The sequence below is a fragment of the Lepidochelys kempii genome, chromosome 3 (assembly GCF_965140285.1).
Source record: "Lepidochelys kempii isolate rLepKem1 chromosome 3, rLepKem1.hap1, whole genome shotgun sequence".
Lineage (NCBI taxonomy): Eukaryota > Metazoa > Chordata > Testudines > Cheloniidae > Lepidochelys > Lepidochelys kempii.
The window spans coordinates 104849984-104865595 of record NC_136382.1 but is presented as its reverse complement, the minus strand read 5'-3'; the positions used below and the strand labels follow the sequence as shown (position 1 = coordinate 104865595).

The window sequence follows — 15612 nt, the reverse complement described above, 5'->3', positions numbered from 1 at the left end:
TTAATATTTAGATTATTCTTTAAACAGGTGCTCTGAGTTGACATATTAAATTCGCTGTCACTTCTTTGTTTTTTGGGGTTTTCTTTTAGTACACTGAGGCATTAACTCCCAGGCCTTGGCCAAAATCCAGCTTGGATAATTACATTCTGTCTACCTAAATACATCCTGGAGTTTCAACTGTATACTATATTCATCTTCTCTTCCTTTCCTCTATTGTGTGTGTGCACTGTTAAACAGCTGCCCAAAGAGCTTTTCCAAACACTCCTGCAAACAAAATTCAGTTTGCACAAATGTTCATGGGAATGCAAACAAAAATTGGATGCCAGCATGACTAAACTGAAAAGCCATTCAGAATTTGTGAAAATATTTGCATATAATTTCCCTCCACTATTTGCTCAGTTCTAGTTCTTACTTTCCTAATCTCCCTTTTAAATCAATAGAAGTTTTGCCTGAGTAAGGACTGAATCTGAGGACTGAGTAAAAAGTGAATAGAGGCTTTTGGATTTGGCCTGTATCTTTAAATCATTTAAATCACCTATATACTGTAAAAATGCACATTGCATGTGAATCTTCCTCATTGTTTTTAATAAACTTTTATACAGTGCGGTAACTTTACTAGTATGTAGAAAGAAATATTCCATGCCTCCAAAGTGTTGGTAATTCCACCACAGTAAATGATCATATTAACTGAATGTAGTTTCATGGCCAGAACTCAAGTTAAATGCCCTTAGCTAGCCTTGATTCAAGCAAACTAATTTTCTTTGTCCCCAGTAAATGTAACACATTTGGCAAGTTTCAATGTTCCCTGATTTGTTCAGAAATAAATGTAGTAAGCAGCCTTCCTGCCTGCGGTGCATAGCTCAGTGTTGCACAACTGAAGCTGTTTTCAGTCCAAGGAAAAGTGTAAGGAACTCAACAAATGCTGAGACAAAACATTGGAACTATCTACTATGTTGTAGGTACATGTAAGGGGGAATTAAAGGGTCTGATCTAGTAAGGTGCTGAGCACACTCAATTCCTGTTGACTTCAATGGGGGTGCTCAGCATCTGACTGGTTCAAACTGCAAAATTAGCATAGCCGTGCCCCCAAAGTGTAGGGAGGGTCTCCTCTCAATGACTAATGATTGTAATGGCACTCAAAAGGTATATCAAGATCCCTGACCTGGTAAGATTACAAACAGATTTTGGACATGATTGAACAAGAAAGTAACAACATGGTGAGGTTGGAAGGATGGACAGGACAATATTGCACAGCACGGTGGGGCAAAAATGTTTGGTTCTGATGAAATAAATGGACAAAAGCAATAAGCAGAATGCTAGTTAACATGTTTCTTTCGCTTCAAAGAAGAAGTTGGTCATCAAGCGGGATTTAAAAGAGGAGGGGCTAGTGGCTTTGTGGACTAGCTCAGGAAGGACCTTCCATGCAGAGAAGTCAGCATAGAAGGAAAAGCTGACACATCTGTGGGAAAAGTGGACAAGTGGTTTGCTGAGGCTGGCATCACTGGCAGAGCAGAGACAGTTGAGGGTGGGGGGAATGTGATAAGAGAAAAGCAGGGGAAGAGTTATTTAGGGCCCGAAGGGCAATGACATTAAATATGAAAGTGATTCAGTGAAGAAGGAGGAGACAGTGGATTCAAAGAGGGAGGCCATGGGCAAACCAATGAGAAGCAGAAATTATCTTAGTTGCAGGATTTGGCATGGACCAGAAGCAGACGTTGTGGGTGTCTCTAATTACTGTTCTCCCTCTTTAAATGAGGCAGACTCATGAGGCAGATAATGATGAACATTATGCATGTGTGACTCAGGGCCTACATTTCTGAGAGGACAGTTGCCGTGAGAAGGAGAAATAGGAAGGGAGGTGAGAAAGCTTTCAAAAATCATTTCAGAATCGCATGAACACTGGTGTCTGGAGGGCCCTGAAGAATTTAAGTATTGTAGCAGTCTCCCCTCAGGAGATGTCATGTGTGTGCGCGTGTGTCCGTGTGAGTGATAGGGCTTGTCTACAGAGTGGGGTAATGTGCTGTACAGGGGTGTGATTTATAAATCAATTAAAGTGCAGCATGTAAATGAGGTCTGTGTAGACCAGGCTGGTGAGCACTGAATACTTCCTAATATGCTTTAACATAATGTTGTTTGAAACTATGTTAAAACGCACTAGGGAACATTTAGTGCACACAAACTGGATCTCCACAGACCAATTAATGTGCAACCCATTAGTGTACTTTAGAAACCATACCCCCAAAGTGCTCATTACTCAACCATATAAACAAGCCCAGAGAGAGAGCGACCCCAGAGAAGAAAGGATAGTTACGCAGAACATTAAAGCGAGGGTGGGAGAAAATGAGAACAGTTCAAAACTGGGTAATGCAGCCTTCTTCTATAGACTAAAAAACTTAAACTGTGTTCAAACTGTGCTGGGTAGGGAAGGGTCTGTCTCAATCATGGTGCCAGATAGAGCTAATTGAGTTATTCAGTCCAAATAATGAACTGATCACATTCTGGCATTTTTCTTCCAAAAATTATTTGCAAATATATGTTCTTATTATTTGATCCACTGCAAACACTGTGAATAACGATTAATTCTACCATTTTCCCTCCTCCCCATCCTCAAATTAATTGCATTTCATTATTCCACCATCTCTAGTTCTTAATTTTGTTTAGCATATTGGTAGAGAGATAATGTAGATGTGCTAACCTGCTTTTACCACAGTTAGTGAGACACTCATCTCCAAAAATCATATGGGGTTTAGGTCTGTGCTAGTGGGGACAGGGATTTGGATGAAAAAATTACTAAGCAACAACTGGCAAGGGGCAGGGAGGGAAAGCAAGGTCTGCAGACATAGCAGATATCATTGCAGTGCCTCTTAAAGCTGGCAAGAGCATGCTAATGATCTGATTTTCAAAATTCGCGAAGGAAAATCTCACCAGAGATTTTGCCGATTAATCTTCTCGATACAATTATGTAATGTGTAGCAAACACTGTAATGGGGGGGCAGGGGAGAAGAGGATCCAGATCCTGCATATTCCTTGATTGCTATGGAGGGCCCTAAGAGCTGTAGGACTCAGAGGAGTGTCTCTTGTTAGGGGGCCCAGGATTTAAGGTCTAGGAGTCTAGTCTGATCACTCAGGCTTAGTTGCGGGAGGTTGTGTTCAGCCCACGTTAAGTGAGGAACCGCCACAATACAATCTTTAAAATACAGCAGAAATCCTGACAACTTCCTGTTCCCTCCAAAATGTCCCAACGTTTTATCTTATTTTTGTTCAAGTTTCTCTTAGTTCACCTCATAAGCTATGATAAGAAAATACAACCTCAGATAACGTGATGTAGGATGAGTAACCATGAGGACAGGTCAGAATTTAAATGAGAACACCCTTAATTTGGCAAGTGCTATGAAGCGGAGTATCCAACAGCTGACACGTTTTTGCCGCGTCTGTCGAGCTATCAGATGACTCCCCCCACCCCCCCTGCCAGAAATAATGGTTCTCTATGTGAGGCAAAAAGCAAGCCAGGCGTGTACCATGGTGCCTCACCATCCATTCTGGCACTAGTTGCTTTTTCAAGAATAAGTTGCGCTAGTGCTTCACGCCACTGATGATTCCAAATGACTGTGGGGAAGGATGGGGAGGCAGAGAAGGTAAGGGAGGCAGATGCTTTTTGAGTTAGTGTTTAGATCCCCTCTAACTGGACAGACTTTTCCTGGCTTCCCCACATACAGTCCCGAATGGAGGAATCCACTGTTGAACAAAATGGGAAACCACCATGACAATTGCTGTGGGGAGGGGGAAAAAAAAAGAACCAACCTCCCAAGTCAACTTCATCACGTGGGGGATTGATTTGTAAACTGTTTCAAGTTATGGAGTCATATTGTTCTCTCAGTGATGTAAATCAACTGAGTTCAGGAGTTAGTCTGGATTTACACTGGGGTAACACAGTAGAATTGGCACCATAAGGCCAGATTTCACAGGATATTAGTAATATCTATTTGAGTCAATGGGAATTACTCACATCCTGCTGGTAGAAGCATCAGGGTCCATGAATATTATAATCTTTCTTTATATTTTTAAAATTTTGTTACATTTCTCTTACTGTCCTCCCACAACCCACTATTCTCCACCTGCTCTTAAACGTACACCCAGAGATGCCTCCAGAAGTCTGAGGGTGAACCTTGCTCATTAAATAAATGACAGTTGCACTGAACGTGATGTGATTATATTTTCTCCCTAGGTGGCTTTTTTGAATATTTCCAGCACTACTCGCATGAAAAATGTGGATGAATCATCAGTTCATTTCTCTTTGACCAAAATCCATTCTTCTGAGCATTCAGTTCCCAGTTTCCACGCAAACATCACAATCCCATCAGTTTGCTCCATTGCCTTCCCATCTCATTTTTACACACTTAATGCAGCATCAAGACTCTTCCTTTACCCAGCTCAACCTTTGTAGAAAGACTTCTTCTAATTTACCAGTCACAGGTGGTTCCCACTCAGGGAAGAAGGAAGGTTTTATATTTTCTCTGGAGTTGACAGACTTTTCTCTCCCTCACCACTTCCAGAATGAAAATGAGCTAAGCACTTTTTGTATTATATAGTTTTTTAACAGGAATATTTAAGGATGAGACACAGACGATTGGCTACATCTGCCTTGCCCAGTCATTCCCCAGCTCATTAGCATGTCACATACCCTGCCCTGTACTACTCAAGTAATCCATATTGTGTGATAAACTCTTTATAATGGATTCTGGAATATTCACAGCATACTTACTCCACATACAGGATGGTTTCTCATGAAGTGCTAATATTTATGCTTATTGTTTACATTATGGTAGCACCTAAGGCTTCTGATTGCAACGGGGGTGCCATTATTGTGCTAGGCACTGTATTTACATGTCCCTGCCCCGAAGAGTTCATAATTTAAATAGATTGTAACACAAGAACGGAGAAAGGAAGTGTTATTAATCCCATTTTGCAGATGAGAAACCAAGGCACAGAGGGCCTCATCTGAAGTCTACTGAAGCCAATGCGAGTCTTCCCCTTGACTTTGAAGTAACTGAGGTTATTCATGTGGTTAACGTTGTGCACCTACTTACAAACCTTACTGAACTGATTTCAATGAGGGTTGGGCACCTAGGTACTTTTGAAAATTCTATTAGGTGCCTACCTGAATCTAGAGGTGCCTAAATACCTTTAAAAATCCGGCCCCAACTGACATGTCCAAGATCATCCAGGCAGTCTGTGGCAGAGCTGGCCATGGGACCCAGCTCTCCTGAGGCACAGATCAAAGCCTTCACCATAGCCTTCCTTTCTGGATTTTAATTTTTGTGACCACACAGAAGAAATACTGTGGTATTCTCAAAAAGTGGACCTGGCTCCTAGACCCTCTACAAACACAATCAAACTGGGACTTTAGAATTCCTGATGGCACTATTACATTTTTCAATAAGGTGGCTGTGCTCAAAACCTATGTTAAATACATATATATTTTTAGGGCAGCTTTGCAAAGCTGTCATACAAATTGATCAGCCAGGCACAAATCCTACTCGCCTGCTGTTTACCATCAGGGTGGACGGTGAAAATAACCCTGTTATTTCACTTGCCTGTCATGAAACAGGTACTCCCCCGAGCGAGTGGGTGCAGACTGCTGTACAGGATTTCAATACATTAGTATGTCAGTCACAACCCTTAAGTTCCAGAGCTCCACACTTCTCCTCTCAGCCACTGCCTTTCCCTGTACACATGCACACACACAGTTTAGGTGCTTGAGTCCCACTTTATGAAACCAGCAGCTTGCATGATTAGATGAGATTACACCTTTTACAGAACATATTAAATGTACCTGATAAACTGCCCAGAGCATCTTCATTTTCCAAAATCCCTCTTTGCTTGGTCCCTCGCAGTTCACTTTTGGATTTCCAAATGAGCTTTACCATCCTGATCATCTCAGGCAACTCACAGGCTAGGATCCCCGGCTGGTAGCTGGGCAGGCTGCCCATGGGAAAGGGCATCGGCTCTTCCCCTGTCCTCCACCGCCTGCCCAGCTCTGTTGAATTAAAAAACCTGTCTAGTACAGGCATCCTGTCCTTTGCTCTCCAGAAAGGGCTGCTCCTGCTATTGGACTAGGGACATACTTCACAGCCAGACACAAATGAAAACAATCAAAATGGGCCCCCACAACTAAGGGAAAGGCTTCTGCAGCCTCACTGCCTCTTGACAAACACGGTGGAGAGACGTGCTTTCCAAGGGTTCCCACTGGTGAGTGAGCTGAAGCAGTTACTGTACTTCTTCCTCCTCAGAGATTAAGAAATAGATGCTTTTTTTTTTTCACTCTCCCTCTGTCTCAGGCTCCAAGTTACAACACTTAATTAATCCCAGGCTACAGCTGGAACATCAGCCAAAAAAAAAAAAAAAAAAGTGTGTGTGGGAGAGAAGCCAGTGAGGTATTTTCTTTTCCTCCCTCTTTCTCTTATTCTTTTGTTTGCTTGCTTGTTTGTTTGTTTTCAGGAATTGTCACCCTACTGCAAGATGTTGGAATTTGCAGTGAAGAAACACTTTCATCTATGGGTTTGTTATCAGGAGCTATCAGGTAAACAGGTGCTGATTTATTAAAGAGAAGAGCTTCACCAAATCATGCCCTGCAGCCTAAGGCAGCCCTCAGTAAACAGAGAGAAGCTTGAGTAGCCCAGCAGAACCAGTTCACAGCTGCCTCTCGCTGGCTAGACTGGCAGAAGTCCATCCCTCCCTTCCACTAATGACCGCATTATGATGAAGATATTAAGAAGGCTGTTTGAATTTATCTACACAGTAATGCAATTAAACAGGCTTCCTGCCCACCCACCTCCGTCTTCTTCCTCCTCTCTGTCATTTGGTTCTCAGCAAACCCAAAGGGAGTTTTGGCCTATTAGTCAAATCCCTTTGTAACCTTAGCTGCCCTTCAGCTGCAAGGGAAATAACATTGATTCACATTCCAAAGCTAACTGTGAAAGAAATGAATCAGGAAAGCAGTAAGATCTGCATTCACAAGTCTGGTGCTGTTGTGTAATCTTAACAAACTGCTCTAGTTTTAAATTCCATTTCTGAAGAAAAATAATCATAAAAACAAAAGAAAGAAATCCCAGGGCTTGACTGGCAAGGGAAATTAAGTTGTTGAAATTCCACTTTTCCATGGGCGGTCCCACTGTGGACTTATTATTTTGGCTGCTAGGTGCAAAGCTCCACCTGACTGAAAGATAAGTTCATGCAAGGACACTAACTGGTGGCTATCACTGATTGTACACAGAAGACAATTATTATCACCAACCTTTAAAGACAAGACAAAAGATGCCTGGTGTCTGCTCTGAACAGTTCCGTCACACACAGAAATGTGGTGGGGTATTGTAGCCGTAGCACTTTCACCAGCAAATGGGGTTACTGGGACGTTTTTAAACATGTCTGAGCATTGTTTGTTAGACAGATGTTAGAACAATCTCTTTTTCTCCCTTTTGTTTCACATCCCCATGTAGCAGGACCCTTTATTTTGTCTGGCATTTTCATTGTTCTGATACAGTCTGCACTCTTAATCTATATTCCTTTTAGTGCTGGGTTATCATTCAGCCTTGACGCTTGTTTAGGGGTGCAGGAAGGAACTGATGTAGTGGGGGCACCTTACAATACCATCTACTTTTTTGTTTTGGATAAAACCACAGAAAGTTCACTTAATGGGAATTTTAATATGCATTTTAATTTTTCCTCATATTCATAGATAATAGACTTACTTTTTCCTGGTTAAATTCAGTGTCCCGTTTCTTTTACAGATGGGAAAATAAACTGGCAAACAAACAGGATCTTCCTTCATCAGGAAGGAGGGGGAAGAAGATCCAAGTGAATGGATTGAAAGTTAACATCCTTAAGTATAAAAAACAGAATGCACAAGTTTTTCCTTGTTATGCCAACATCAGCAGGAGCAGCATGATATTTCCACTGTTCTAGCATCCTTTGCCATGTTTACCTTACTGTTCCCACTTCAGACTAGGGACAGCAAGGTTCTTCAAAAATATGGTTATTTTTAATGTGGGTCGTGGTGCTGTATTATTAGCATATTTGTTGAATATGATCTAACTAGTTAGTGCTTTCAGGTGACCCTGGTTTGAAAAAAGTGAAGTGCTCCCTAAGTGTTATACCATTGTTGTTGTAATGTTATTTTGCAGGAGCACTTAGCATCAGGATATCCTGACCCTTGGAACAAAGGGGTTAAGAACAAAGAAAACAAATAGATGTAATACACCACAAGCCCTGACACATTCATAGAACACAGGGCTGCACTTCCATGACAAGGACGAGTGTTATTGTTTTATCCCAACTTGATATAATTTCAATAGCTTTATTTTGATTGTTTCATGTTGTTTTTCTATTATTGGAGCAAGTCACTGAAGCTTCTTAAAGGAACAATGTTTCTGTTAAGGAGGAGTGAACTGGCTTAACTAAAGTAAGAAATGACCCAGACCTTTGCCCAATGTGCAAATTAAACCCAGGCTGATTTTTTTTAAAAAAATTGTAAGATAAAAAAAATATTCAGTTAACTTTTTTCCCAATTATTTATTTTTCTTTTTTGTTCACCTCTGCACTTCCTGGTCCCAGCTGGAACAAGAAGCAGAAGTGCCAAAATACTGTGAAAGAAAGACTGTCCTTGTGGTATTTCCAGCTTGGTGGGAAACAGAAAGTACCAGAAATCAAGAAAGCTGGTTCTCAGATGTCCAGCCCAATATTTGTGGACCAAAAAAGTCTGGATAGCTTTAGATAAGCATGAACATTTAGGTGCTTAAACAAACCACACATCCAAACTGAGCCACCAAACTTTCTGTGGTCTGCCTATCACTGCTTTCTTTCAGCTCTTTGTTAGTCTTCTAGTTTTTCAAAAGCTGGTCTTGCTTTTTGCATCCTCAAAATTGGGGCTTACAAATTTGTGTCTGCACTGCAGGTAGGGTTATTTGGGCAGCTGTGTACCTAATTTGTGAATGGAATCAAGTAGATAGAATTCAAATGATCTTCACTGTTTTTGTAGTTATTTGCACCTGAAATTTTTCAGATGGGAAGAGGAGGCCTAGTGAAAACCAGGCTGAAAATCTGACCTGTTGTCATGCCAACTACTTTATTTTAAAAGTATATATAATAGCTCTAACACTCACAAGACATACCTTTCCTAGGGAAACGAAGGCACGTAAAACCTGCTGATCTTCACAGAATGTAGTTCTTTCTGATCAGTTTGAGGGTCACCATTTAGATTCATAAAAATAATGCACTTTTTGAAGGTCTTTGCTTTGCCTGAATTAAGATAGCTGGGAATTAATACTGGCAAGTCAGGCCAAAATCAGTAGTTCAACAGCTAACACTGACAAAGCTACTGGACAAGCTGCATCTTCCTGGTTGTTCTGATTAGAACTGGCAAAAACCTTTGACCAAGACTCTTTTTGACAAAAATACAGATTTGGTGACACTGAAACACTTTGCGAATTTGTGTCAATTTTACTGATTTGTTTTGGTCAAAAAACCCTAAACAAATTGTAAAAAAAATTGAAATGTTTCATTTTGTTAGTTATGAAAGGAAATGTTTCTGTTTGAACTGACTTTTCATTTCAAAATTTCCTTTAATGTTATTTAAAAATGTTAACAAATGCCCAAAATTGAAACAAAATGTTTTGTTTAACCTGAAAGTTTTTATTTCAGAACCGCCAGTGAACCAAAAAATACTCAGCTTTAGTCCTGCCAGTACCACAAATGAATATTAACATAAAAGACTGAAACAGTCTTGGAACACAAGTGTGTTTGATGGAAAACTTCTTGTATCCTGTTTGCGAACTTCACCTTGAGAACATACATTTTACAGAATGATAGGTGTAGGTTTTCATTGGACAGGTGCCTCAAAATTAACTAGAATCCAGAGTTTATTCATCCTACTTGACAAAAGATTTTGGTTGTGGCTGGCTGACATTTCTTTTGGCTTCTTCATCCTAAGAAAGGGGATTGCTTGATCAGAGCGGCTGAAGAGGAATGTTTATAATGAGATAATGTTCTTCCAAACCCATGAACCATCAAAAAATCTCCTTCAGCACTAGCTTGCGAGGTTTTATGCCAGGGGATCACGTCCTCAACTGGTGTCAATTGTCATAGGTCCATTGATTTCAATTGAGATATGATGATTTTCACAAGTTGGGGGGGCTGACCCCAAGACAGCGTTTTTCACCCCACTCAGGAAAAATGAGCATCACAAATGCACAATGAATGCAAAACACAGAGAAACATGCCCAACCCTTTGTTACTGAACTTTTAAAAAAATCACTGAACAAGCTCAGCTCACCTAAAACTTCCCTGCTTCCATATCAGTACAGGCCAGATTTTAAACAAACCATGGAATAAAGATGGGTCATTTGCTGTTGCTACTAAATGTACTACTTTATGGCTCTGAGTAAAGGAAGGTTAAGCAATTACAATATAAATGTAATAACTTTGGCCCCAACTCCTCTTAAGCAGCAACCAGGTGAAATGAGTCAGTTCTGAAAACCTGACAAGGCAGTGTACATTTTCACAGATAGGCATGAGAATTGAAAAAGGCTTGAGGAAAAGAAGAGGGAGGTGGGGAAACAGGGAAGGGAATAAGTGGACAGATTCATAGCTTGTGTTTCGCAATTGGAATCTCTTAAAAAGTTTTACTTGTTTGCTTATTCCTTTTAAGCTATGAAGTAAGGGCAGCAGCAGAACTGCACGCCAGATGGTACAGGAAGTGCCTCGTGTGTATCTTTCCAGTCTATTGCAGCCTGCATGGGCTTCATTAACCCAGTGCTCTGGTTTTCATTGCAAGTTTCTCTCTCCCCTTTTTTCTCTTCTGTCCTTCAAAGGGGGGGGGGGGGGCAAAGGAAAGAATGAAGCCAGGGTTTGAACTGGCATAGAATTTCTCTCTTGGCTCTCAGCTGTCATGGCCAGTGCCAAATCTACTGTCTCCAGCAGCTCTCCCACAACAAATCAGTCCAGGCGCACAAAAGCTGTAAAATAATGTTGAATAAAGATCCTTGATTCCCCCCTCCCCCCTCCACCCCAGCCTCGTTCCCCAGAGATGACCTCCTCCTGCTCTCCAGTACCGTAAGTGATAGTGGAACCTCCAATCTGCAGCTTTGCTGAAGGCTTCCTTAGCATTCAGCTATCTTTGGCCATTTGTGTCAATAGAGCAAAAGGAGAAGTCCAATAGCCTTACTCCTGTTCTTTCTTTCCAGCAGCTGCTGCTTGGAAAGGGGAACTCCTTCCTTGGTGTATACATGTAAAAAAAACAAAATCCAGATTGATTAGGATTGGAAGTGACCTCCAGTTGGTCATCTAATCCAGTGGTTCTCAAGCAGGGGTATGTGTACTCCTGGGGGTATACAGCAGTCTTCTGGGGGTACTTCAACTCATCTAGATATCTGCCTAGTTTTATTACAGGCTACATAAAAAGCACAAGTGAAGTCAGTACAAATTAAAATGCCATATAGACAACGACTCGTTTATACGGCTCAATATGCTATACACTGAAATGTAAGTACAATATTTATATTGCAATTTATTTATTTTATAAGTATATGGTACAAATGAGAATGTAAGCAATATTTCAGTAAGAGTGTGTTGTGACACTTTTGTATTTTTATGTCCGATTTTTTAAGCAAGTAGTTTTTAATTGAGGTGAAACATGGGGTTACAGAAGAGAAATCAGACTCCTGAAAAGGGTATAGTCGTCTGGAAAGGTTGAGAGCCACCTCACTACACTTTGGCAGATTTAGTTATTCTTAAACGTTCCCAAACAGATGTCTTGACACAGCTAATAATTTTTATTATCTGTTTACACAGTAAATGATATTTTAAACATGTAAAAAAACCCAGACAGCCAAGGTTTTCAAAAGTGACTTGTGATTTCAGGTGCCCAAATTTTTGGAGGTCCAACTTGAGACACCTTAAAAGGAGCCTGATTTTCAGAAAGTACTTAGTGCCCATCCTCTGAAAATCAGGCCCCTTTAAAGTATCTCACGTTGGGCCCCCAAAATGGAGTCACCCCAAATCACTAGTCACTTTTAAAAATATTGCCCTTGTCCCTGCCTTGAGGATCCCTAATTCATGAAGATGCAATAAATGGGATAGGTTTCAGAGGAACAGCCGTGTTAGTCTGTATTCGCAAAAAGAAAAGGAGTACTTGTGGCACCTTAGAGACTAACCAATAATCATCCAACGTCAAGAATGAGTGGAGACAGCATGTGTGTGTGGCACTGACTGTAGAAAGCTACATGGAACTGGGTCTTAAGGGAAGAAGAGGGATCTGCAGGTGGAGGAAAGCACTTGGCATATGTGATGAGAGAAAGTTCCGAGTGTGTGCTGTGGCTTGAAAAGAAAGAGAAGAAACCAAAAATGGGAGCGGGTAAAGTATGCACATAGGAGAGAAGAGTGACATATAGATGATGTGTGGAAGATCAAAGAAGAAATGTAGGCAGGCAGACTTGTGCACAGCCTTGAAGGTGCGGTTCCACAATCACCTTTGACAGTTTGTTCCATTGACTTAACAACTTATGTTGCTTTTCCTAGTATTTAACTTACAATTTTCCTGCTACAGTTTAAGCACATTACTTCTTATCTAGCCTTACCGACTAATAAGAATAACTGCTCCTAGTCCTCTCTACTGTTATTTCTTGATTATTTATGAACACCTCTTTACTTATAGGTTCACAGAATTTAAAGCCAGAAGGGACCATTGGATCATCTAGTCTGATCTGTATTTCACAGGCCATTACATTTCATCCAGATATCCATATTAAGCCCAGTAACTTGAGTTAGACTAAAGCTGTTCAGTCCTCAGGAGACTAAGCTATTGTGTGCCACAGGCAGGGAACAGGAGAGACCGAGGTGCCACTTATTTGTGGACAGCTATTATGTGCCTGTTCTAGACTGAACATGCCCATCTCTGTTACCTTTACCTTAGGGCATCCCATTTTTTCCAGTGCTCCAGTTGTTTTTATTGCTTTCCCCATCCAATGTGTATGTCCAGTTTTTTCCCCAAATATGGGATGTCACCATTTGTGGCAATTGCACTTTTATTTCCCCCTCATGGTCCAGCATGGGCACTCACTCTAGGCTCCTGGTTCCTCAGCCATCACCTCTCTTGGGCAGAGACCCACATCTTTCCCTCCTGACCTGGGGTATTTTCAGGCTGCACAATTCCCTATCTACACTGTGAATTCCCCAGCAATGAAGACTGCCTCAACAGGCATACTGTGCTTTTCTTCCTCAGAGGCTCTAAATAGTGAAATTTTCATGGTTAAGTTATCACATAGTTCTTCCTATGCAAGCACAGGTATTCTTAAGGTAAAACCATTACAGAGAAAACATATTAAAAAAACCTTACACACATACTAGTAAGCTTACCAGAGATCAGCCCAACTTCAACAAGAGCTCTGGCAGGTGAACAGTCCTTCAAATCTCACAAACCCCTATGGATACAAGTTAATAACTCATAGATTCATAGACACTAAGGACAGAAGGTACAATTATGGTCATCTAGTCTGACCTCCTGCACAACAGAGGCCACAGGATCTCACCCACCCACTCCTGCGAAAAACCTCTCACTTATGTGTGGGCTATTGAAGTCCTCAAATCGTGGTTTAAAGACTTCAAGGAGCAGAGAATCCTCCAGCAAGTGACCCTTGCCCCATGCTACAGAGGAAGGTGAAAAATTGCCAGGGCCTCTTCCAATCTGCTCTGGAGGAAAATTCCTTCCCGACCCCAAATATGGCGATCAGCTAAACCCTGAGCATATGTAGAAAGAATAGTAAATATGGCAGGCGACCAGCTTGGCTTAACAGTGAAATCCTTGCTGATCTTGAACACAAAAAAGAAGCTTACAAGAAGTGGAAGACTGGACAAATGACCAGGGAAGAGTATAGAAATATTGCTCGGGGATGCAGGAGTGAAATCAGGAAGGCCAAATCACACCTGGAGTTGCAGCTAGCAAGAGATGTGAAGAGTAACAAGAAGGGTTTCTTCAGGTATGTTAGCAACAAGAAGAAAGTCAAGGAAAGTGTGGGCCCCTTACTGAATGATGGAGGCAACCTAGTAACAGAGGATGTGGAAAAAGCTAATGTACTCAATGCTTTTTTTGCCTCTGTCTTCACGAACAAGGTCAGCTCCCAGATTACTGCACTGGGCAGCACAGCATGGGGAGGAGGTGACCAGCCCTCTGTGGAGAAAGAAGTGGTTCGGGACTATTTAGAAAAGCTGGACGAGCACAAGTCCATGGGGCCAGATGCACTGCATCCGAGAGTGCTAAAGGAGTTGGTGGATGTGATTGCAGAGCCATTGGCCATTATCTTTGAAAACTCATGGCGATCCGGGAAAGTCCCGGACGACTGGAAAAAGGCTAATGTAGTGCCCATCTTTAAAAAAGGGAAGAAGGAGGATCCTGGGAACTACAGGCCAGTCAGCCTCACCTCAGCCCCTGGAAAAATCATGGAGCAGGTCCTCAAGGAATCAATTCTGAAGCACTTAGAGGAGAGGAAAGTGATCAGGAACAGTCAGCATGGATTCACCACGGGCAAGTCATGCCTGACTAATCTAATTGCCTTCTATGACGAGATAACTGGCTCTGTGGATGAGGGGAAAGCGGTGGACGTGTTGTTCCTTGACTTTAGTAAAGCTTTAGACACGGGCTCCCACAGTATTCTTGCCAGCAAGTTAAGGAAGTATGGGCTGGATGAATGGACTATAAGGTGGATAGAAAGCTGGCTAGATTGTTGGGCTCAACGGGTATTGATCAATGGCTCCATGTCTAGTTGGCAGCCGGTATCAAGTGGAGTGCCCCAAGGGTCGGTCCTCAGGCTGGTTTTGTTCAATATCTTCATAAATGATCTGGAGGATGGTGTGGATTGCACCCTCAGCAAGTTTGCAGATGACACTAAACTGGGAGGAGAGGTAGATACACTGGAGGGTAGGGATAGGATACAGAGGGATCTAGACGAATTAGAGTATTGGGCCAAAAGAAATCTGATGAGGTTCAACAAGGACAAGTGCAGAGTCCTGCATTTAGGACGGAAGAACCCCATGCACCGCTACAGACTAGGGACCGAATGGCTCGGCAGCACTTCTGCAGAAAAGGACCTAGGGGTTACAGTGGACGAGAAGCTGGATATGAGTCAACAGTGTGCCCTTGTTGCCAAGAAGGTCAATGGCATTTTGGGATGTATACGTAGGGGCATTGCCAGCAGATCGAGAGACGTGATCGTTCCCCTCTATTTGACATTGGTGAGGCCTCATCTGGAGTACTATGTCCAGTTTTGGGCCCCACACTACAAGAAGGATGTGGAAAAATTGGAAAGAGTCCAACGGAGGGCAACAAAAATGATTAGGGGACTGGAACACATGACTTATGAGGAGAGGCTGAGGGAACTGGGATTGTTTAGTCTGCGGAAGAGAAGAATGAGGGGGGATTTGATAGCTGCTTTCAACTACCTGAAAGGGTGTTCCAAAGAGGATGGATCTAGACTGTTCTCAGTGGTAGCTGATGACAGAACAAGGAGTAATGGTCTCAAGTTGCAATGGGGGAAGTTTAGGTTGGATATTAGGAAAAACCTTTTC

At 41.9% G+C, this 15612-nt stretch overlaps 1 protein-coding gene across 7 annotated transcripts in view; it reads right to left on the bottom strand.

Annotated features, from left to right (window-relative positions):
• Nucleotides 1–15612, bottom strand: part of PDE7B (phosphodiesterase 7B) — a 278426-nt gene that overhangs the window by 114493 nt on the left and 148321 nt on the right. Inside the window, exon 1 of one of the 7 annotated variants that reach the window (XM_073337389.2) lies at nt 5834–6314. The exons of the other annotated variants lie outside the window; for them this stretch is intronic. Within the exon in view, the coding sequence (XP_073193490.1) occupies nt 5834–6071 (238 nt within the window). The 5' untranslated portion in view covers nt 6072–6314. Of the gene's footprint in view, nt 1–5833; nt 6315–15612 lie in introns of those variants that run through there. 7 annotated transcript variants of the gene reach the window in all.